The following is a 23,796-nucleotide window of genomic DNA, read 5'->3' on the forward strand; positions in this document are numbered from 1 at the left end:
GGGAATAGTGAATCTTTGTGCTTTATTTTAAACTTGCCAGTAGCTTTCTGAAGCTTGAAAGGGTCAGCTTTTAACACGCTGAGCTTCCTTAAGTGAAAAGTCCCACTGTCAACACAAAGGGAAGATTAACATTTGACTGACTTGTGCATTTAAGAAATAACACCAGTGGACAATGCAAATATGGCAAGTCCCAAGTCACTGCACAGCCACAAACCCCCAAGTCGCACTTGAAGTAAAGCAGAGCTTGAGGACACTGGGGTTTGGAATAAAACACTCTGCACACGTCCCAGTTTGTGTGAACAACCTGTAGCAAGAGAAAAGCACACAGCATGCATTCACCTTCTGTCCAGTCTGTTAGGAACAGACCTCCTCCTTGTTTCTTACTGCTTTGTGAAGTTTATAGATGAGGAGATATCTGGATCTGCATGGGTTTCACTGTCAGCGCTCAGGCCACTTTAGTTTCCCACCACTTCCCCAAACACGGTGTGTTTTATTGATAAAACCAGGAACGACCGCCTAAACAATTCCTGTAAGTACCACCTGCTAAGGCTGTCGTTGAGCTGAGGCGGCCACACTTAGCTGCCTTTCTTAACCCAACTCAAGGCTACTTTACATTTTTAAAACTTCCTCTCTCTTACCAGACTCTATCTTGAGACCTTTACTAAAGAAAGCGCCTACCTGGCTTGTGCTAGATGGAAGCACACTTGCTCATGGAGTGCACCGTCTCAGATAAAAGCAGAAGGAAACCCACTTCCAAAACTGACGCGCGGTCCCTTTTTTATATGCAGCAATAGTGCTCAGGCACCTGCTTGCACACGTGAACACTTATTGCTGAGTGCACAGACCCACTCTTAGAATCCAGGTTTGAAAATAACTTCCAGGATTTTCATTACTTCCAATTGAAAGGTTAGAAGAGGCAAAATTGATGTTCACTTGGAACCCAGCCCCTGGGTTCACCCTGCATGGGGAAGTCTACAGCAATGTTAGGGGCGGCCATCGTTCTCCGTGTGATGTTCCAAATGGCTGAGACAGGAGCTGGTTTCACGGTGCGGTTGGTTAACAGCCTTCCCAGCCAGTGCTGCTGATGAACGGGCCCAACTCCATCAAAGGCACAGTTATGTGGTATGCTAATTTTGTTAAATTAAAGCCATGCCCCATAAAGGTCTAAGTGAGGCCGTTTGCATCATTCAGAAGCAGCCTGGTGCACAACTCTCTCATGTTACACTTCCCTCTATTCCTCATTAGAGGTGCTGCTGCACACGAAGTCGAGCCGGTGTACTTTTCTGTTCTCTCTATGAAAACAGGTTTTTAGGGAGGTACAAATTAGGCTCTGCTTAAAAAACTGCCGCTGGCATTTTCCAGTAAAATACCACAAAACATTTCTCCAGCATCTACCTTGTTATTCACACTTCCGGGCTTTATCCAGTGTGCCTGAGCAGGGGAGGTGTTCCCCATTCTCCCGCAGCTGTTCTACACTAGGTGATGCTCAGGTGTGTGAACTTCCCCTGCCAGGCAGTAACAAACTGATTTCGCATCCCCATGTGGGAACGCGGGGTAAGCTTTAGAAAAGGCCTCTGCTTACACAAGCAAAGGCGGCGTGAAACCTCTCTCCTGCCATTCCAAAACAGAAACAGCAAGCGCGTGTTCACATCTGGAATGGCAGCAAATTGTACTGAGAGAAATCCAGGACTTCCAGTCAGTGAAACTGCAGATGTTCAGGGCGCACTTGTACCGCAGAAGGCGGCACGGCCGTTGGCGGTGGCGATCTTTTTAATAACTGGAAGAAGTGATGTCACAGAAGCGGCATGTGAATCGGAATATGTTACGAGAAATAACCTCCCTTCTCTCTACTGGACTTGTTTGGGCCACTACAGGCACCTTTGTTTTGTTGAGACTTTGTAGGATTTTAACTCCCAGTGCAGCTCCAGTGAGTAAATGGGTGGGAGAAGGAGTGGGGGCAGAAGAGTGAGAGAGGGAGCATTTTACCAAAATGGGAAGTCAGAGACGTTAATCTCATAGTGAGGTCTCAAAGATTTATCCTCCCAATAGAAAGAGCGCAAGGTAAGTAAGGTGGTAAGGGGAGAACGAGACTTCCCTCCAGGTCGCAGTAGCCCTGGAATGCGAGGAAGGGCATTAAAGTAATTGAGGTAAGAAATTAAGGACAGAGGGTGAGAGATGTAACACTGCAGAACGTATCGCTCATGGTGCACACGAATGGGAAGCCTGTCCCAACACCAAGTGGCTTTTCTCTAAAAATCACCAAACAGGACACCGAGTATTTTTTCAGCGTTTCATTCATACTTCAAAAACACCCCCGAGAAAATGTTATTCCATTTTTTTTCCCTGAACATTAGAGTTTGCTTTATTTTTTTTTTTAATATGATGCAGATAAAAGCTATTTGGCAAATGTAGGTGAAAAAGCACGCAAAACAACCAGCCTATTAATGCTCAGAACTATATATGTATTCCCAAAAAAATGTAAAGCATTTTTGCTTATTTATTATGTAAAACAAAACTGATAAAATGTTAATAAAATCCTGTAGCCAAAGGAAAAGCGACCCAGCTTTCTTCTTTACTGAACCCCCCAGGGTTTCGCAAGGAATGGTGTTGCATATCCGAACATTTACTTCAGCTGCAATACACACCAGCTCTGACTCTGACGCACCGTAAGACACCAGGGTTGTTTATTTCTTTATTGGATTTCAGCCACGTTGCATTTTAAAGGAAGACCCTTGGAGAACTGAACGTAACGCGGCATCGCTAATGAGCCGTGCTGATGCAGCAGGATACTCAAGGTTTACAATTCCACCCTGCAGTTCTTTTTTTCTCAGCTGCGGGTGACATGAGCGCAGCCTGCGCCGCGCCGGCGTTTTTTTGACCTCTGTTCTTTCCTCAGTCCAGATTTAATTTCTCTGGTGCCTGATGAGCGCAGCACAGCCCGGCGGTAACGTCTGCATGCAAATGCTTTTATCAGACCCCTCACCCCCAGGAACCGGCTCTCTGCGGCACAGGGTTTTTTTCATGGCAGACAATAAGCCGAACTTCTGGCTGTTTTTTTCCCACAGCTGCTGCATGTTCCAAAGCAGCGGCAGAGAAGTCATTTTTTAGACACCTGACGTCTCGTAGCTGAGATCAGACAAAGCAATGAAATAAACAATATTGAAGTACATTGAAGCTGCAGCATAAAGAATTGAAGGCTTCGATACTGGTTCTAGGTAATAGCCCTTGGAGTACATAATATTCAAAAAGATGCTCTAAAGTCTTAAAAACCTTTTACCAACAGTGAGATGTACAGCTGGACCACTTAATGGTGAAGTACATGATGACTTCAACTCTTTGGAAAGAGCACTGGTGCTGATGGTTGGACTAGATGATCCCGAAGGTCTTTTCTGACCCTAATGATTCTACGATTCTATGGACACAACCTGCTTACTCCTTCTGAGCCCAGACATGTGCCAGTGCACCCCGCCTGCGTGGCAGAAGTTGGCTCATTGATGAGCCATCGCTACAAATACTTTCATGATGTGTAATGAGAAATGTTGCAACAGAGTCCAGGAGGTAAAAAGCAAAGTTACAGAAAGAGGAACTCCGAAATAAATGTTTTTTGAAAGCACTTCATTGAGAAAATTATTTAAGATATGATATCAGCCCCACATCGAAAGATGAGTTTTACTAATCGAGACACTTGAATGAAATTAAATATTCAGTGGCTTATTTCTGGATCTGGAGTTGTCTGATCCTCTCCATACCTATGCCCAGAGACACTCTGTTTGTCTGTCCCACGTAAAGAACAACAGTGACAACGATTTTCATACAAAAATGTTGTGGCTTTCTGGGTGCTTCCACGTTTGGCAGGAAGCGAGTCAGATCACCGGCTGTGCTCCCCATCTGCCTGAAGGTATGCATGGGGAGGGAAAGTCCACTGGCTTCTCCCCAGGAGCAGCTGCCGGTCAGAAGGACCTCGTGCAGCTGCTCGTTGGACAGCAGGTGTTTTCTTTGTGAAGTTCTTTGGTTCTTCTGAAGGAAAGGTCAGGTCTGCAACACAAGCTTCTTCCAACTCAAGGTCGTTTAACGCACACAGAACAGGCCATTAAAAGGTAGAGGCAAAGCGGCGCGTTCCCTCAGCAGCTACCTGTGCTGTGATACACCCACGCTGGGTTAGTTCTCACCTGCAGAAAGGGAGCTCAGCCCAAAGTCTTTCCACGGCAAAGGTCTTGGCGTAACCTTACAACTCCCATTGGGAGAAGAACACACGTGTCATTATGAAGGCTACAAAGAAATTCTAAAGGAACAGCAGCAACCAGGAACTACCACAGGATTTTACAGCTCAAAAATCCACCTGCCAGCTGCCCAGACCTGGCTGTAGCCCACCTGAGTGAAGCTTTGCAGCTCCACTCTGCCCTCACACAGGGACATGCTTTACTATTTCCACAGGCCTTGTCCCTAGCGAAGGGAGACCGTGTTTTAAGGAAGCAATTCAAGTCAAAACCTGACACAGGACCCAGGTGTTACAAGAAAACACTCACCAGCCTACCTGGACCACGAAGGAAATATCAAAGGTGATTCCTACTGGCACACCCTACTGTGCCAAGGCTGAGATGGTGTTTTAGCTACAAACATCAGACTGAGTCTCAGACCTGAAGTTTTATAGAATTCCGTGGCTGAGGAAACAGTGCTGGAGCTGGGTCTCCACAGCTGACCTGCAGCAGCCTGTGCCGCTTGTAAGCTGCTGGAAGGAGAAGGCAGAGAAGTGAAGATGCACAAGGAAGATGTGAGTGTGTGTATGTACACACACACACACACACATCTTTTTTATATACACATATATAAACGGTGGCTTCTTTATATTTAAACTTTATTAACTCAGCCTCAAGTTTCATTTGATTGTAAGATCCATGAATACTTGATTCTGAAATAAAAGCAGCTGCCAAAAGTCAGAGGCCCAAAGCAGTTCTGAAAGCATCTGGTGGGAAAAAGCAAAAACTGGTGCTCGTGTGTATCATTTTAACTGCGCCAATTAACAGCTGTCTGCACTCCGCCCAACAGTCCTATGAAATACTGGTGGGCAGGCTCACACGATGCGGATCATGGGGGAAAACAAACCAGCAGGGCACAGACAACCAGGCACACAGACAAATCTACTGCGATACGGAGCATAAAATCCTAAATGTAATAGGGACAACTTAATTTCTAGCACTTGCTGCCAAACCACCTAAGCCCTAATATGTGAGGATTACTCGAAATTACCATTACAGACTAGTTTCCTTGTTTTAAGACTTCTTGGCTTTGTAACTGAAACAATCTACCAACATGCTCAGATTGTTTATGAGGTGAACTTTAACCTAAAAAACCCATTTCTGGCTAGGAGACAGAAGTCCTTTGTGGAAACTAATTTGACTGATCCACCTTCAGTAGGGACAAGGTAAGGTAATAAGCAGTGCTGCCTACTCGAGGAAATGAAGTTGGCCACATCACACCCATGACAAACTTCCCAGTCGCAGAGAACTGTTTGAAGTGCTGCGGTGGCCAAGCCTACCGCTGCACATTCGCCTCCCCCGACAAGCTGCCATCGCACGGAAGCTCCCACATGGCTGCTTCATGGGGATGCTTTCCAATCATCACCATGCTGTTACACCTAACCCAGAGCTGTGGGGCCAGTCCCCAGAGCTGACTTTTGGGTCAGCAGGTGTTAAACCTCTTGATTTTAATGGTTAGCAGCAGAGCTGGACGCCCTGCTTTGGGAAAGGGGACGACAACAGAAACAGTGGCAGAGAATTTGGACACCAGTTAACTGGACGTTTTCTCTTTCCCACTGTAGCAGCTGGTTACAGTTGTGATTTTAATAACCAGGCATTTTCTCTTATTTATTCTCTTAACTCCATTGCTATTACAGTAGAATTACTATTAGATTCTAAAGTGCCTGGGGATTCTCTCTCCTGATTTAGGATTCTACAATAACCTGGATTAGAAGATTACAATGAGGTGATCTGCTACTCTGGTGGGCTATTCTCATAGGGGCTAAAGCCTCTTGGAAGGCTACACTTCAAATGAGACACGAGATGATTTACTCAGATCCAAGTGACCAAGGGGAGCAGAGTGCAAGTGACTTGGATAACCAACCACGGTTCTTAAGTCCTGATGGGAAGCTCCAAAGCCTCAAGGCAGCCACAAGAGAGTTGCAGACCTGCGACCACAGCAACAGCACAGTAACCCGCTATACAGGCCCCCCTGGAGGAGAACCCAAATCAGCAAGGCTCTACACTTAGACCTGAATTTCAACACAGTGGTAATCCCAGTAATTCAGAAATTTACGATGAGCTCTTCCAGCTGTTTCCACGGCAGGCAATGCACACAGCAGAATTTAGTTTAAAGAACCCATGTAGATATGTAACTCTTGTACAGTGTTGTGTGAAAGCACAATAAAAACACAGAGACACAGGAAGGAGATATTCAGCCGCTTCGGTTTCTCAAGCACACTGTGTAGGTGAAGAGAAAGTTCCTCTCACTGCAAAGTATCCCTTTGCAATCAGGCTCCTTTTAAAGAAGAGATGCTTACAAAGAATGGCAACACAGATGGGCTTTAAAGTTAATATGAAAAAATAAAGGCCTTCGGCAGTGAGATAATCACCTCCTCTTAACTGCTGAAGCCATCCGTGGCAAAGAAGACAGGCAGCAGAAAATCAGCAGGAACAAATCAAGCTATCAACCACCCTTCCCACCTTTAAGCAAGTTTTAGCTGCTGGCTGGGAACACTAAGAGCCTCCCTTTGCACGGTGAGCTCTGAGGACTAGGGATGCTTTGGGACTATGAGGTTTCTCAGCATGTCAAAAGAGTTGCCGTCAGGGTGCACGGACTCCACGTCCTTGCCTTCTTCATGAACCTGAAGGAATCCGTAATCGTCTATCCCGACTATCCATGCAAGGGGGCCATCCTCACTGTAGAGGTGGACTTGCTTGCCACTGCAAACAGAGAGAACCAGACGGTCAGGGGATGATTTGTGGAGACCACACAAACAGCCACAAAACAGCTCAGAGGACTCCTGCCTCGCAGAGTATTTTTACTTCCTCACCTCACTGCTTCCTGACACAGCGCGACTCTGAGCAGCATTTCCTACCTGCTTTAGTTCCTCTACCTGGTGGGGCCCTGGGCAGCCCTGTCTACATCCAGGCCTGGAGGTTGGCAGCCCTGCCTCTGGCAGGGGGGTTCTAACTCTGTGATCCTTGTGGTCCCTTCCAACCCAGCCCATGCTATGGTTCTATGGTTTCTGTGGAACAAGCAGTTAATCCACACAATCTGTTGTGGGGTGGTTGGTTGTTTTGAAGGACACAAGCACAGCAGCTTCATTACTATGGTGACAGGACAAGGGGAAATGGCACGAAGCTGCGCCAGGGAAGGTTGAGGTTTGACGTTAGGAAAAAATTCTTCACTGAAAGAATTTTTGGGATGTGGAACAGGCTGCCCAGGGAGGGGGTTGAGTCACCATCTCTGTGTGTGTTTAAAAAAAGGGGAGATCAGGGACTTAGGGATATGGTTTAGCATAGGACAGGATGATTAGACTTGATGATCTCAAAGGTCTTTTCCAACCTTGTGATTCTGTGATTCCTAGCTACACAAACCATTCCCAATTCCCTTTGTTTTGAGATGATACATGTAAAATACCTAGAAGCAGTCTCCTGCTAGTCTAGTTATCTTACTACATGCTATTTTTAGTCTCCCTTAAAAATATACATACTACTGGGGAGCCTATTTTAATTAACTAGTTTTAAAGGCATTCTATTAGAAAAACTAGAAAAAGACATAATATCCATGAATACCTGTCAACTTCCTTAAAAGAAAGTTGGAGAAGAGCATTATGCTTACCTGTGTACCCAGTACTTGTAGTAACTGGCAAGAACTCCATTGGGCCCCTTCTCCTGGAAGATATCTATAAGCCTCTCCAGCACTGTCACAGTTCTTGCAATAAGACAGTCTGGAGTTAAAGCCTTCAGCTTTTCCCCCTCCTCCTTATTAAGTTTTGTGATGAGATCATTGATGCATATGGTGGGGTTGCTGTTATTCACATTAAATCCAAAGCCTGAAGAAGACCAAAACAAAACGAGAGGGTCTATAAATACCAACACTTGTTACCACCAGAAAGCTGGGACTTCATTCAAACTACTCGATACAATTATCTCTGAGGACGTTTCCAGCAGCTGTTTTTCTTTAGTCTCTTACATCTTTAAATCTTCCTGCTTGGGTAGCTACAAACCCCAGCCCAGATTTTATTTGTTTTTCACCCTTAAAAGCCTCCTCAAAACTGTAGTAGCAAATCCTGTGCAGTCCCTTCAACAACACACTCTCCTATTAGTGAGGGTTAGGGAGATGTGAAGTGGTGACGTGGTTACAAGAACATCTAAGTAAGAAATTCTTTTACTCCCTGGAAACCAACAGGTCATTAACCAACTGAGAGCAAACCATTGATCATACTCTTAAGATTGAGTTTTATCTTTCAGCCTAAAATTTAATTAAGAGACGTTTCTGCTGACTACAGTTCGCCGACTGCGTCTTCTGAAAATTAAGCCTGTTTACTCAGCTGATAAACCCTCTGTGGCTGGCTCTGAAAAGCCCAGAAAATTTAACTTTGCCATGTAAGACCCCAGTTTGCTTAATCTACCTTCCCACAGACCATCCTTGAGAAGCCTCAAGTCTCTCCCTGAGATTTCTCCAGCTAGAGTAGCGTTGGCAGAACGCCCTTCTCATTTAGCTACGGCTCTCGGGGCCCTTTCTGCAGTCTGCTGAAACAGGCTTTGAGGGATGTAAAGAAATATCTTGTATTACCTGTTTATTTTTTTTCTCATAGAAATTTGGATTTTTCTTTCCTCGGATGTTTGGGATAAAATCCCAGCCTGTCAATCAGGTTTAGGCATGATACACCTCCAAGAAGGCCCAGACACACTGTTTTGTAAATTTACTATTAATGACACTATTCATGGATGGAACCAACTTGTGTTAACTATGAGGAGAAGGAAAGGATTTTTTGACTTTTAACTGGGCAGAGAAAATGTGCAAAAAAGCCCTGGTGATACTGGTACCCATACACTGGTCCTATGGAAATGAGGAGAAATGTATTACTGGAAAGAGGCAAAGGAAAATGAACTGGAAAATACCATGTGCCATGCCAACAGATCCCAACTCTGCTGTTCACACTTGGAAATGGTACAAGGGAAGAGGGAGTGACCGTGGGCATTGAGCTATGATGGGTACTGTTGGGCCTTCAAGTCCGCCTGCAAGCTCGGGGCACCCTGGCTTCTATCTATGGAGATGACCACTTAGCAACCCAAAAATTGAAACAGACACAAGACATAATGAGATGATGAGCTCAGCTGAGGCAGAAGCATCTAGGTATAAACATGGTGGCAAAAAATGTAGCCAGTTAATTTGAAAAACATCAGATGCTCAGGACTCTTAGGCCATCCCCACATTGCCCATGTGAGGAGACTGAAAAATAAACACTGTCCTTGCAGTGTGCTGATGTGGCTAATGCATCTTCCAGTTCTAGAGCTAGCCTTGCCTTCAGCATCTGTGCACTGCTTGGTCATGCCTTAGCTGCAACACAGAAGCAGGCAGAGCTTCTGCAGGTCGAACACATTGGCTGTCCCTTGCATTCCACTTGTGTTTTGCTACCTGTATCTGTCCTCAGTTTGGCCCCTACATTAATGAAGTATGTTCTTCTGCAGAACTCTTCTCTCAAAAGTCCTAAAAGTCTTAAAAACCCCCAACTTTAAAAAAAAATATTTAAAGATACGCACACGAACTGCATCATCGGGGCGGCCTTGAGCACACAGTGTGGGTGACAAGGCGGGCTTCTCGCCTTATTCTTCTGAGGTACTTCTCAGAGCACTGAAACCATGCAGATGATCTTCAGTTTTGATCATTTCCCTCACATATGGGATATTTTTCACGAGGGCCATGTGAACAGTGAGGTCTGGGAAAGACATCTGCATGTCTGTAGAAAGGGAGTGATGCACTTGGCTGACCTTTCCCGTTGCAGAAGTTTGATCTCATCGCTACTACTAGTATGAGAAGTTAGATGCTGTAAGTCACCCCTGCTGCTCTGTGACATACATCACTGAAATGATGGAAAAGATCCTTGGACTAGTATGTAGCAAGTAAGCTTCAACCTGAGAAGTTTCCAGGTGAAGGACAGTTGATGAAAATGTACGTTTTTGATGCCTTGTGGTCTAGACAAGTGGTCTGTGTGGTGATGGGGAACTGGCTGACAGGCTGCACCCAGACAGTGGTGGCAAATAACTCTTTTTCAAGCTGGTGACCCATCACAGGAGGGGTTCCCCAGGGATCAGTACTGGGCCCCAATATGTTTAGTAGCCTCCTAAGTGATGTGGATAATGGGATGAACTGCATCCTGATAGAATTTGCTGATGATATCAAACTGAGTGGGGAAGTGGACACTTTGGAAGTGAAGGTTCTACCCTGCAGGATGACCTGGATAGACTGGACGAGTGGGTTAACAAGAACCTTGTGAAGTTCGGTAAGGACCAGTGCAAGATCTTGCACCTGGGAAAACAATCCTGGAGAGCAGCACAGGCTGGGATCCACCTGTCTGGGGAGTAGCTCTGTGGAAGGTGACCTGGGAGTCACCGTGCACAGGCAGCTCAGTATCAGTGTGCTGCAGACTGCCAACAGGGTACTGGGTTGCATCAACAACACCATCACCAGCAGAGGTAAAGAAATCTATATCCCACTCTGCTCGGTGCTTGTCAGGCCACACCTGCAATACTGCATTCAGTTTCGGTCACCACTGTACAGGAAAGACGTGGACAGGCTGGAGAGGGTCCAGAGGAGGGCCATGAAGATGACCAAAGGACTGGGTAGCCTGCCATCTGAGGAAAGGCCAAGAGAACTGGGTTTGTTCAGCCTTGAGAAAAGAAGACTTAGCGGAGACTTCATCACTGTGTTCTAGTACTTAGAGGGTGGCTACAAAGAAGATGGAGACTCCCTTTTCACAAGGAGCCATGTGGAATAGATGAGTAGCAACGGGTACGTGTTACTCTGAGGAGAATCTGATTGGACTCTGGAGGAAATTTTTTCACAGTGGGAACCATCAGCCATTGGAATAATCTCCTCAGGGAAGTGGTGGATTCCCCACATTGGACACTTTAACGGTTCAGCAGGATGGGGTGCTGCGCCATCTTGGCTGGACCGTGCTTTTGTCTAGACAGAGCTGTTCCCAAAGAAAGGTTGGACCAGATGATCCTTGGAGCCCCTTCCAAACTGGTATTCTATGATCTCTGTATATATGCAGAGCTTTCACCACCAAGATGACTCCTATGGATATCAGAGAGAAAGCATCGGAAAGCTCCCATTTGCGTTTGATGAGACAAACTATTTTAGGAGTAAATTTTGCTTTTCTTCTGTTAACCAGAACAGACTCTGGAAAAACATATGGAAGCAGTAAATGGTTGATGGGGCACAGAGAGACTTTTTAAGTGTCTCAGTGCAACTGCAACTCTGTACACGTAGGTTATTTCCGAAATGAGGGTATAACAACTGAAGAGAGACGTGAACGGCTGCGCATGTCTCACAGAACGAGGTGATGACTCTGCTTCAGCTGGGCTGCTTGTTTGCACCTTGGCAGTTACAGAGCCCTGACAGAAGGGATATAATGCCCACACTCTCTTTGCAAGGTACTTACCTACTGTGCTACATTCAAATATAAACCAAGCCTTATCATCATCTTCTTTAACCTTTTAGGCTTTCTAAGGACCCTTGATTTAATTTTTTTGACAGTGGTGATAATTATTTTTAGAATCAGAGCCTAGAGCTCTGCTGGCAGGTTTCTAAGTGTGTCTGACTGTCCTGGTTCTGGCCAGGCCAGAGTTAACCTCCCCAAGCAGCCAGCACAGGTGAGCTGGCTGGAACCAGGACACTGACAGACCTGTGCTGATGCTGGTTGGGGGGAAAATTTTTCCTTAAGGAATAGCAGGATGATTATCAGATTTTAAATGCCAAAAATATCACAGTACTTGTTTGCATACCAAATGTTTTCCCCTGTTACAGGAGTGGGACTTGTTGGAAAATACACATTCAGCCTTTCTGAGAGTGGCTGTGCCACCTTTCTGGAACAGGCAGACTGCTCGTCTTCACAGCGAGCACAGAGACTGCCACTCCTCGCTCCCTGACTCAGCCTGACCAACTACTTTGCAAATTCTACTTGTTGAGAGAACTAAAGAAAGTGACTAATTAATCAAAGCATCACTTCACTGCTGCTTCACTAGCAATATTCCAGTTCCTAGAAAGGTATCAACAGAAACAAGTTACGAATGGATTTCAAATGGACAAAAGGAGAAATGAAAACATTACTGTGTGTACATAGTTCTTTTTCTCCTGGCTTAAAAGGCATGCTCTTTACTCAATTATTTGTCATGTTGAAAGAATAAAATAAAATAAAACCTGATACATTTTCCAGCATATTCTCCTATTTTTGCAATAGATCACAGACATATTTTCCCACTCTCCTGTAATGCTCTTTCTTTGAACTCCACTACATCAGCCTCAATGCTTGCATTTACATTTTCCTTGTCAAACATATGGAATTATGAAGAAGAATGAAAACATTTACTTTTTGTGCTTCCTTTTGATTTAATACTGTGCTTTATTTCCTTATGCCTGCTGTCATTGTTCTTGCCCTTATCATTTGAACTCATGAAGACATTAATAACAGATTTCTTCAGGAAAAAAAGTATTGAAAAGTTTAAAACTAGACATTTACCAATAAGCACATGAAATGTTGTTTCAATCAGCGTAGAGTTTACCAGAACCCCACCAAGCTTCATAAGATCGCTGTAGTAAATATCATTTGGCCATTTCACTCGTAGATCAATATCCTAAAGAAACAAAACCATGCATTTAGAAACACCCTGCTCTTTGATACTAATTGTAATAACACATTCACCAACCCTTATTGTACATTTTCTGTGCTACTTTGCCACCCCCAATGTGATAGTGTCAGCTGCTCTTCATAAGAGAAGATATTGAAGTGCTCCACAAACGTTACAGAAAAATAACTACAGAAAGGTGGTTACATGGTTAGTAAGGAGCCTGGCAGACATCAGACAAAGCTGTCTATTTATTAAAAAAAAAAAAATATCCCCCAATTATGTCAGATAATGAAGGCTTACAGTGGCCAAAAGGGGACTGAAGATTCTAGAGATTTTCCAGTCCCAAAACTGTGAAGTTTTATAGAATTAATTTCCTTCATCCACGAGCGCTTATTGTAAGATCTCTTCAAGAAAGATGCAGCCCCTGTGGCTCACTGCTGATACATTGTATGTGCGGGTCCTTGCAGAAACCAGACAAGGAGACAATGACATCTTGAATTTCAGAAAGGAAATTTAGCAGACAGGAGAAATTCCAGTTCACAACTATGTAAATACTTCAGTAATGTCCTAACTATATTCATGCTTTCGGCAGCTACGCTCAAGCAACACCGTGGAGCTGGAAACACAAACTGTGCTGTGTGACACCGTTCCAGCGCAATAGAGGAGTTTTTGTTGGAACCACAGAACTGAACTGAACTTTGCACCGGCTACTTAAACACAAAAAGAAAGCAAATGTGCTTCCTGTAGTTTGAAAAACTGCATATGACTGTATCCCCAGGGGCAAATTATGGGAGGTGCTCCAGGACTACAAGAGTCGCATTCCCTCCTATTGTAGATTATGAAATCCCTTTACAGGATGTGTGAAAACTGCACCTGGGTCCATGTCTACTTTCCTGACAGATTTAAAGGCCAGAGAGGAGTCCATTACACGTACACTGACAAGAAATACTACCTGATTTTGCTATCAAAGCATTCTCAGAGACCGTATCACCAATTCATATTCATTATGGAAAACAACTTGACTCTTCGCACTGGGAAAAGACTTACAGAAGACTCTTGAGACATGTGAAGTATGACACAGTTAAACAGTACTATCCATGTGAAGGGATCTTGATAGAGTTTTTCAGTAGATACCACTTAAGGAAAACATTCACCTGTGTGACACCAGACACCAGCTCTGCAACTTCAGTGACAGCAAGCATGGAGAGCCACCAAGTCACAGAATCATAGAATCATCTGGGTGTTTGTTGTAGTTTTACGTGGCCGGGTTCTGGGGGAGGAAGGGGGGCTACAACAGTGTTCTCATGATGTAAACTACACAGCAGACAAAGTACTGCACACCTATTGGTGTGTGAAAGGAACAATGGGTGTCACAAAATATGCTGGAAACAAGATGTGTTCTTGCCTGCACTTACTAGAGAGAGGTGGTCTGTTCCCAGACCGGGAAAGCGAAGCATTCTCCTGATACAAGGCCCATTTGCGCTTATTTTACACTAACATCTGCCAATAAAACTTCCAATTGGAGCAGTCAGATTTTCTTCCTGAGGATGCAGAACAAAGGTTTTGGCTGCTGCCTGCTTAGCACAGTCAACATTTGTGTCAATCCTAAAAAAATGATGCCTGGCCGATAAACTGAGACAGAGATATTTCAGGTTTCTGAATGGACGTCCTGAAAGGGACTTTGGGCATGGAAATAGCTCTAGAGTGTGTTAAAGTATTACTGAGATTCTTACATGCATCCACAGAGATACAGAAGTTTGGAGGAGCGAATGAAACCTCCCCCACAGCTCAGCCAGCCCCCTGTTTGCAGCTTCTGTCGGCTGCGACTGTTCATCTGACACAAAGTAAAGCCCCGCGTTACCGAAGCTTACGGGGGAAGTGTCAGCACCGAGCTCCCGATAAATCCTCGAATTTCCTTGCCTTGTGTATTTGAGTCTAGACACTTAAAATTGGTTTCACCCCTTGTCCAGGGTGAATGTCCTATTACAAGCAGTTCAGGAGCTGTCTTGGCCATAGCAAGCTGTGTATTGTACACGTGCTACGTAGGGTACGTGTCTTGTTGATACCTCCTATTTTCATGTTAATGTTTAATACTTCGGTCACCTTTTTCCTCTCAAACAGAATACAATAAAAAATGGCCCAGTCCAGCAGGGTAGGTGTACAGAAGCAAAACGACCTCCATTCATAAATTAACTCCTTCCCCAGTCAGACTCATATTTTATGGAAGTAACTCTCGTCCCTTCTATTTTAAATGGTTAAATTATTCACCCTAGCCAAATATTTTATATTGCAAATTTTAGCCCGAAGCATTTTGTTTTTATAGTCAAGTTATGAAGCACTGAAGTTAGAAGGTTTTAATAGAAAGGCTGACAGACCCTAAACTACAGCAAAGCTACTGGGTGCCACTATAATAAAGTTCATGTGTAAATGTGTATAAGTCATTGATTTTCTGTAATATAGGAAACATATGCTTTAGTTAACTACTTCTGTAAAATACCAAAGTTTTATAGTTAGCAAATATTAGGAAATGGTAACATTAAAAAGGAGATATATGAGGTGATGAAGAAGACTGGTTCTTCATTTTAATACTGATGACAGGACACTTGATTCCCTCTTGAGAGCAATTCTCCTAAGTTCTTGCTTTAGAAATCAGTTTTCAACCTTAAACAAGGGTTGGAAAAATCCTTTAGAAGGGATAAAGTGGCCACTGAAACAGCACCAACAAAAAAGCAGACAAGGATTTGTCAGTTTTATTCATTTTCCCCTCCTCCCTCTTCCCCAGCTCCTTCAAAATCAAAACAAATTAACTCAATTGTTAGACAAACAAAATTGACGGTTTGCTTTACTGCTGAAGACCAAGTCTTAAGTTTCATGAGATTATGAGTGAAATGAGTGCAGTATACTTAATCAGCTCAATAAAAGCCAGTATTCATCACATGTATACTAGATTTCTTGAACCGCATAAATAATCAACCTTGTATGAAAGGCTAAGTTTACCACCATATTAGTGCTGAAGAACTACATTATGCATTCAGTCATTCTATGCATAGGAGACAGTTAAAACCCTGAATTTAATGAAAACAGGAATTTTGAAATAAATTAGAAGGAGATACCTCATATCCTGGTATTGATCTAACTGCCTCTACCACTGCCAGGGACACCAAGTGTTGAATAAAAGGAATCCTCTGGCCCAGGTTGGAATGTTGAGGAATGGTGATATGTAAAGTGGATAGCGCGCAGCCCACAGGACTGAGCCAAACATTGCTACCACGGCCTGGGGAGGGAGAGAAAAAACGTTAACTTCAACTCAAGACAAAAATATTTATGAAACAGATCATTTTGTTAATAGAGACAATTACAAAATACAACAATTTGATTGCATCCATCCAAAAATCTACCCTAACTCCTCTAATGGAGTTTTCAAACTAATTTTGAAAGAAAAATGATTATAGTGCTCAGCTGCTTCTTTACAGAAACAGTAAGTTGTTTAAAGTGCATGCTGCTGTTCAATTTCCTAGAATGTCCTCAATGGCTTGCTTCCAGGATTTTCCCAGTATCCAGCAACATACACATTTCAAAAAGTCTTGCTTTGTTTAAGTGAAGAGTATCTGTGAAGTATCTGTGAAGATGCTCCATGTGCATCTGGAAATTTACCCATATTGGGAAGCAACTTGCCACAAACTAGGTCTGTACCGAAAGCCAAGTAATATGAAGATCTAATCATGAAGATCTGTGCTCAGAAGAGTTTATTAGGATGGATACTGTGTTCTTCTAACAAAATGAATGTGGCTTGAAATCAGCGCTAGCTCCTTCCTGGGAAAGAGACAGAACTTGCTCGTATTTATCTGCAAGATTGTGAAAACTCATGTGACAGTTCAAGCAGGTCCTGCAAACTCGAGAAACCTCTATCTCAGAGCAACTCAAGATCCAGTCTTGTACCAGTTAAGTCAAAAAAGACTTTTTGACTTGGAAGTCTGCCTTGTATTACACTAAATGTAGTGATGGCAGTTTCCTTGGCTTGAGAAACTTTTTGGCAGAAACTAGAAGACCACTAAATCATTTCTGCAAAAGCCACCAAACATCCTGAAAATGTTTACTTTGGTCTCTAGCAACTTAGGTTTTGAGTTTGAACCCACAGTTCAAGTGGGAGGAAAAGAGGACAATAATATTCTATAGATTATATAATAAAAAAATACTCAGAATGTACATTTAAGGCAGCTAGGTGACATTAAAAAGTCCTGTTTCATATGGTTAACATAAAGTTATTAGCACTAGAAAGAAATTTACTCACCTTTCCCTTGTGTTTGTCGAACAGCAATTGCTATTAAACCCATCTCCTCAGGCAACTCGAACATTAACCTGCCAATTAGGAAAAAAAACCCAACCCATACTTATCAGCTGGAACACTAAGCTACATTCATGAAAATCTAGGCTTAAATATCAGGTAATATTTTACGTTAACATTGCACTACCATTTATCTGTTTTCAGTTAACATTTATTCTTGACCAAAAAGCATTAGAATATTAGAAAAAGATTAACTGAAAAATGATCATGTAAAACATTACTGTATCTATTACGCTGGGAAAAGTTACAGCCATAGTTCATTTAAGGTGCCTTCTGATAACATACGTTTTGTATTTCTCCGCGTTTGCTTGAAGGGCTTATTTTCTGCGTGTCACTATCTTCAGTAAGTGACAACTAGCAATTCTAGACATTTGTTTCTACTTACAGCAAATTTTTGTTCATACTACAAAATATAAGAGCAGCAGTTTCTGATTATTTAGAAAACCAATATGGTGGCAATAAAGCAGTTTAAAAGATACACTATCCCCTGAGAACTAATTATGATTTAACTACAGTAAATAAATCTACACCTTCTGAGAACTCTAGAGAACACTGGCTTATTTTAGGCTTGTGTTCTGCTTTTAAAATAGTTTCACCTAAAAGAATACTAACTTTCCTCTGGGGATAAGTAGAAAGTGCACTTTAACACCACCAAATGAGTCAGTGCTAGACTTGAAAAATGGAAGGAAAAAAACCCTACTGTGAGAACTTCGTTCAAGCCACTTTAAAACAGGTCTGGACAATACTACGATCCTCTTCCATTTCACATTTTCAGGAAGACTATTTAGCAGATAAAGCAGATATTCAACATGTGTCCAGGAAGGTAAACCCAGAAAGTGATCGATAGCCTACAAAGCCACTTCTAACATGGGCACAAATACCACATTCTTCATTCGTATAAAAGCGATCTTGTCTTGGAGTGCAGAGAGTCCCATTCCTGGAGCAAAGACCACCATTCAAACTTATTTCCTCTGGATCTCAGATACTTATGAGAGGTGCTTCCAGATCTGCTATCAAGCAAGTATCACTGGGCAGCAGATACCATCTGCAAGCAGAAGTGTCCCTCTGCCACTCACAGACTTTGGGCAGGCCGAGCTGAGGAACTATCCATCCCTCTTGCTTCGCAGGTTGAAAAGCAAAGCATCACTAACTCTTGGGGCTGCTGCTTAGGTAGCAAAATGCTAGTAGGGCACCCCAGATTTCAAAATGGCTGACTTGTTTTCATGATGATCAAAATGAGAGTTTACTGGAGGGCCTAAGCAAAATCTGGGCCACAAAGGACTTCACTAATTTGAAATACTTGAACCCAAACTGACAGAAGTCATAACAGGCTCTGTTCTTCCCACATTACTCCTGAATCAGTGATATATTGTCACAGAGCAATAGCCAGAAGATCTCTTGCCCAGTCCCCTTCCAGATCCTATGAAATGCAGCTCGATAATACTTTCTTTGGCCCCTATGGATTACACTCTGAAATCAGGATCACCTATATACCACCAACCTTTAACATTAAAAATACACTACTTCTTAAGCTGGCACCTAGGGGAAAATCCTCTGTAGGTCTTTATGCCCATGAGGCTTCAGTCCTGTCTTCTGGGAACAGCACGACTTTGGTTACAACACCAAATTCATGGTTTTGCAACATGAAAATCTAATTTACATTTGGAAGTACAGTTAGGAAGACGTTACAGGCCTTGTTGAAAGACACTGATTTCTTCTCCATTTACACATTTATTTTTAGATAGGTAAAATAAAAGTATTGTCCTCCATGATAGGAGGACAATAATCAGAGCAAGTAAAAAAAGTTAATCATGAATCCAAAACACTGGCTTCTAGAACAAAGAGAGGTGATTAACAGAACATATGAATGTAGCTGTTAGAGGCCTAGCAGCAGGTAACAACATATGAAGTGCAGAGATTGAGTTTGTACTTTTAAGGGCCTTGAAGAAATTCTTTAACGGATGCAATGTGGGGAAGTAGTAAATAGCCAGACTGATACAGCAAGAGACAGATAGATTTATTTTTACTACTTCCTGAGGTTGTGCTGGAATTACCGTGAAGCCTACAATAACAAAAAACCCCACACAACCACCACCCCCCGAAACTTCAGAGCTTTGTAAATTCTATGTGCTTGTTAGGTTTTTTTCTGGGAGAAACAACTTGGATTTTCCTAACCAGAAAGAGTAACTGTACGTGCATTTTTTAATATATTGACTTCCCTTCTTTTCTTTCAACTTAATCAGTTGCAGATTTAAAGATTTCGTTTTTCTGCTGAATGACTTAATCACAGTGCTCACCACATCTTCCCCCAAAATTTTTGCCTTCAAGAAATTCTCCGTTCTTTTTTGTGCTCTTTAACTTTCTCCACGTATTAAGTCAAAAGGCTACACTAAGATACAACAGTAAGGAAACATGAAATGTCTGAAGACAAATTTACCCACCAGGGAGAATATCAGATGGCACCTATATGACCATAAAGATGATAATGGAATTTATGTAAATTTTTCTTTTCTGCTTTGAGCATTTTTGTGGTATTTTCCCAAACGTGAGCAAGGCACTTTTAGTATTCAAGAACATTAAATCAGCTGAAATATTAAGCAAGAGATTCTAGCACAATTTTTTATACAAATACATTCTGCCCACCCTGTAGGGCATACTATGCATGCTGTCAAAGAGTAATAAACAATACTTAATTGGTTTATACAAATTTCAGGTCTAAGGAGGATTCTGTCTTTGTGGCCAGTCAACACAATGACTTCTCTTCCTACATGAACGTAAAATGGGAATTGAAACATTATTCAAGCATAGTTTTTGTGGTTAATGGCCTGACAACTATAAATTTCATTGATGTCGTGGGTTTAAGGTTCAACCTCTCATTAATGCATCCTGCTGTGTTACAGTATTGCAGAGGTATTACAACAGGCAGCATTACATTCCAGATGTTAAAATACCTGGGCACAAGAGGGTAAGTTATGAACAGATTTCTCCCTTCACTGCAAGTTCCTTGTCTGAAAAACTCACTCTCAAATAGCTTGTTTATAGAGTATTATAAAAGCAACATTACAAAACTTTTCATTTTTAGTCAAATGGAAAGGAACAAGCCTTCTGATCAGTTTCTTGTATTTTTTTGGACAACATGATGCCCTAAACATTTGCTTTACTACTTTAACTCCACTGTTTGTGTCTTATGTTCAATTTGAAAATGAGCAGCATGTCTACTAATATCTTTCCTAAACTCTCCACCACTGCCTTCCATCTCCCTTTCATAGCCCTCAGCTGCACAATGTTGTGCCTGATTCCAAGCTCTGTGTGCTGAACGGCCTGCCAATGGCCTGCACGCTGGCTGCAGAACAGGTAACACTCGAGTCCACGCTGCAGACTCCCTGGTGGCAGCCCTGTTCTGGGCCTCCACCTGCTACTGGGAAGTCTGTTGTAATGAGAACATGAATACTTGAAGGAGCTCAAAGATGTGGAGGTCTTCCATAAAACAGGCAGTAGACGGAGAGCTGGTGGGCCATGATCAGAGAAGTCATGAGTGACACCACAGTGGGATTCTGTTACAAATCACCTAATCAGAAGGAGGAAATGGAAAAGTCTTTTTGAGCAGCTTTAGGTCATTTGCAAAACACAGATCCCGATTCCTATGGGAGCCTCCTATATCCTGGTATCTGCTAAAAGGCAAACAAAGTGGGATAAAAGCAATCCATCTGACTTGTAGGGGATGCTAGGGACAAACTCATAATACAAATAGCAGACCAACTGGAGCTGTTGACTTGTTCTGCTACAAACAAGGGAGAACTGATTGGGGAGGTGGTAATCTGTGGCACCTTTGGCCATAGCAACCGTGATCCAATGCTGTTCAGGATGCTGAGAAGAATGTGGAAGGCAAGTAACAGAGTACAAACCCTGGGTTCCAAGAGAGGAAAATTCAGTTTATTCAGGGACCTGACAGATGGGATCTTATAAGAGGCAGCTCTGAAGGGCAAGGGAGCTCAACAGACCTGGCCTTTAAAGACAACCTCCCACAGAAAAAATAATGGCCTGTCACAATACTAAGGAAAATAAGAGATGAGGAAGGAGTCTAGTTTGGCTGAAAAGGGAATTTGTGACTGTAAAAAGACTGTACTGTAAAAAAAGATGGAAGCAAGGAGAAATGCTACAAGGAGAAATGCAGAGGCATTGTCCAGAAAAGCAAGAATAATTTTAGGAAAGCTGAAGGTCAGCTATACTAGAGATTGAAGAATGAAATCTTCCAAGAAATGTGGCAACAGGAACTTCTACTGATACATGCAGGAATAAACAAGGAAAATACAGGTTCTCAGCTGAGTCAGGCAAAAAAACCCAACAGCAGATACACATAAGGCTGGGTTACTCAATGTGTTCTTTGCCCTGGTCTTCACCAACAAGGTCTCCCAAGCTTTTACAATTACAGACAGGGTTCACAGGAAGGAGGGAATACCAACAGGAGAAAATGATTGATCTTACAAATCTCTTGAGAGCAGATGGGATGCACATGAGAGTGCTGAGAGACCTGGCTGATGGCACATCAAGACTGTTTTCTATCATCATGGTCACGGAGATTAGGGGAAATCCCAGACGAATGGAGAAGGGCAAATGTCACAATCATCTTCAGGATGGTCTTTCACAGCACCTTTGTATCCAAGTTTGACCATTGTGGTCTAGATGGATGAACTACCAGATGAGCAAAAAATTATTCTGGGATTGAAAAGTATGGTTTGTACCCTATCTGTAGGCTGAAAACTCTAATTCCTCAAGGGGTTTATCCTAAGGCTATATTATTTAATATCTTAACATCTTAACCAATGACCTGCAGTAGGAAATGGAATGCACATTAATCAAGTCTGTGAATAATGCTGAACTATGGGGATAACTAAGCACTGGAATAAGATGCCAAGAAAGGCTGCGGAGTATTTATGTTCTTGGAGGTTTTCAGGATCTAGTGGGGAAAAAATTGAGCAAGTTGATATGAATTCATTGTTGTCCCTGATTAATAGGACAAGGTTGGACTGGAGACCTCCAGAGATCACTTCCAATCTGAATGATTCTTTAACTGCAGGAAATGTACAGAAAATTGCTATCTCTGGTATTTTTAGTTGTCCTTGAAATTTGGTTGAAGTCTGTCAGAAATTGGCTCCTAAATACTGCATTAGCAATTTAGCCCAAAGGCTGTTCACTGGAATCCCCTATTCCAAGCAAGAGCCTAGATTCAAGTAATTCTCACACTCTCTTACTAGCCTAAATATTTAATTTTATCCATCTTCCAGTTTCCATGCAATATTTTATACATAACCAGGTGCAATGTGCAGGCCCCGAAAGTGGCTCCCACAGTTGAGACAGGTAGAAGAACACCTAAACTGTTAATCCTGCTGAGGCTTATTTAAATGATAGGAATCTTACCGCTCTGCACTGTTATAACTTTGCTTATATCCAGCAGGTAAAATATGTGCCAGAATACACTATTACATGAATACGCTCTTCTGTTCTATTGCAAAATTTCATAGCTTATTTCACTTTATAGTGGGTTTCCCTGTAGCAATGTTAGTATAGAAAGGACCATTTAGTGTCAAATTCTCTTTGAAGTCCTTATGTACATTAAAGTCCTACTTCAGTGAGAAAAAGTGTTAAGGGATTACAATGTCCCAGACTTGTGGAAAACTGAAAAAGCACTGGAACCTCAGACTGCTGGTTGCTTGTACCTTACGTCAATAAATACTACAAAAAGAGGCTTGTCCTATACTACTCATGGCATTTTCAGCAAGGAATAATCTATTGATACCGTGAATGACATAGGTTAGGAACTTACATAAACTTGGGCTAGTTGGTTAGTCTTTGAGAGCAGCACACCACCAGCAATATAGTTTCAGCAAAACTACAATATATAGGAAGACTTTAAGCAGGGGAAAGTCATGCCGGTTATTTTTCAGCTGGATCAATGCTCTGATCTGGCTCACCATAAATGAAAACTGCTGTTGGCAAAAGGCAAGCAACAGTAAGAGAGGCCAGTGGCCAGAAGGGAAGACTAAATCACCTCTTTCTTACCACCCATGTACTTAAGCTTGATTTAAATCACCGTATTATGGCCCCAGAATAGTGCATGCTTTGCTTAAGGAACTGCTTTGAGAATCAGGCCCGCTGCACAGGCAGGGTACAACTCTAGCATTAAATGCTCATTTTTTTCTGCTCACTGCATTTTTCAGCTGGTAATTTTCTTGTCTCTCTATTTTTATACCAGATATTTTATAATTAGTCCTTTGTATATGTTTATAGGCTTTTCCTCTTAAAAAAAGAAAAAGAGAATTTTTAAACACAGTACCATACAGCCAAAGGTGTCAGGAAACATACCCAAATAAGAAAGGACTCCAAAAAATTGGTTTGCCAACAAAATGCCAGTAAAATTTGAAACCTGGGTTCAGACACACTGGTAATGTTCCAAAACTGAAAACTTAAAGAACTTCTTTATTCAGTAAATCAGCTTCTCTGTGAATATCATCAAGACCACAAAGTTACAGTAAAGCAGGGAGTTTCCAAGGGAGATGTGAGGAGAGTTTAGGA

At 42.5% G+C, this 23,796-nt stretch overlaps 1 protein-coding gene across 1 annotated transcript in view; it reads right to left on the reverse strand.

Annotated features, from left to right (window-relative positions):
- Positions 1–6,535: 6,535 nt before the first annotated feature.
- Positions 6,536–23,796, reverse strand: part of HLCS (holocarboxylase synthetase) — a gene marked incomplete at its 5' end in the record, with an annotated part of 119,614 nt that continues 102,353 nt past the window's right edge. Inside the window, 5 exons of the mRNA XM_084265037.1 lie at positions 6,536–6,959; positions 7,861–8,074; positions 12,770–12,884; positions 15,992–16,152; positions 17,170–17,237. Coding sequence (XP_084121163.1) covers positions 6,788–6,959; positions 7,861–8,074; positions 12,770–12,884; positions 15,992–16,152; positions 17,170–17,237 — 730 coding nt within the window. The 3' untranslated portion in view covers positions 6,536–6,787. The remainder of the gene's footprint in view (positions 6,960–7,860; positions 8,075–12,769; positions 12,885–15,991; positions 16,153–17,169; positions 17,238–23,796) is intronic.

This window comes from Gallinula chloropus (assembly GCF_964237585.1).
Source record: "Gallinula chloropus genome assembly, chromosome: 1".
NCBI lineage: Eukaryota > Metazoa > Chordata > Aves > Gruiformes > Rallidae > Gallinula > Gallinula chloropus.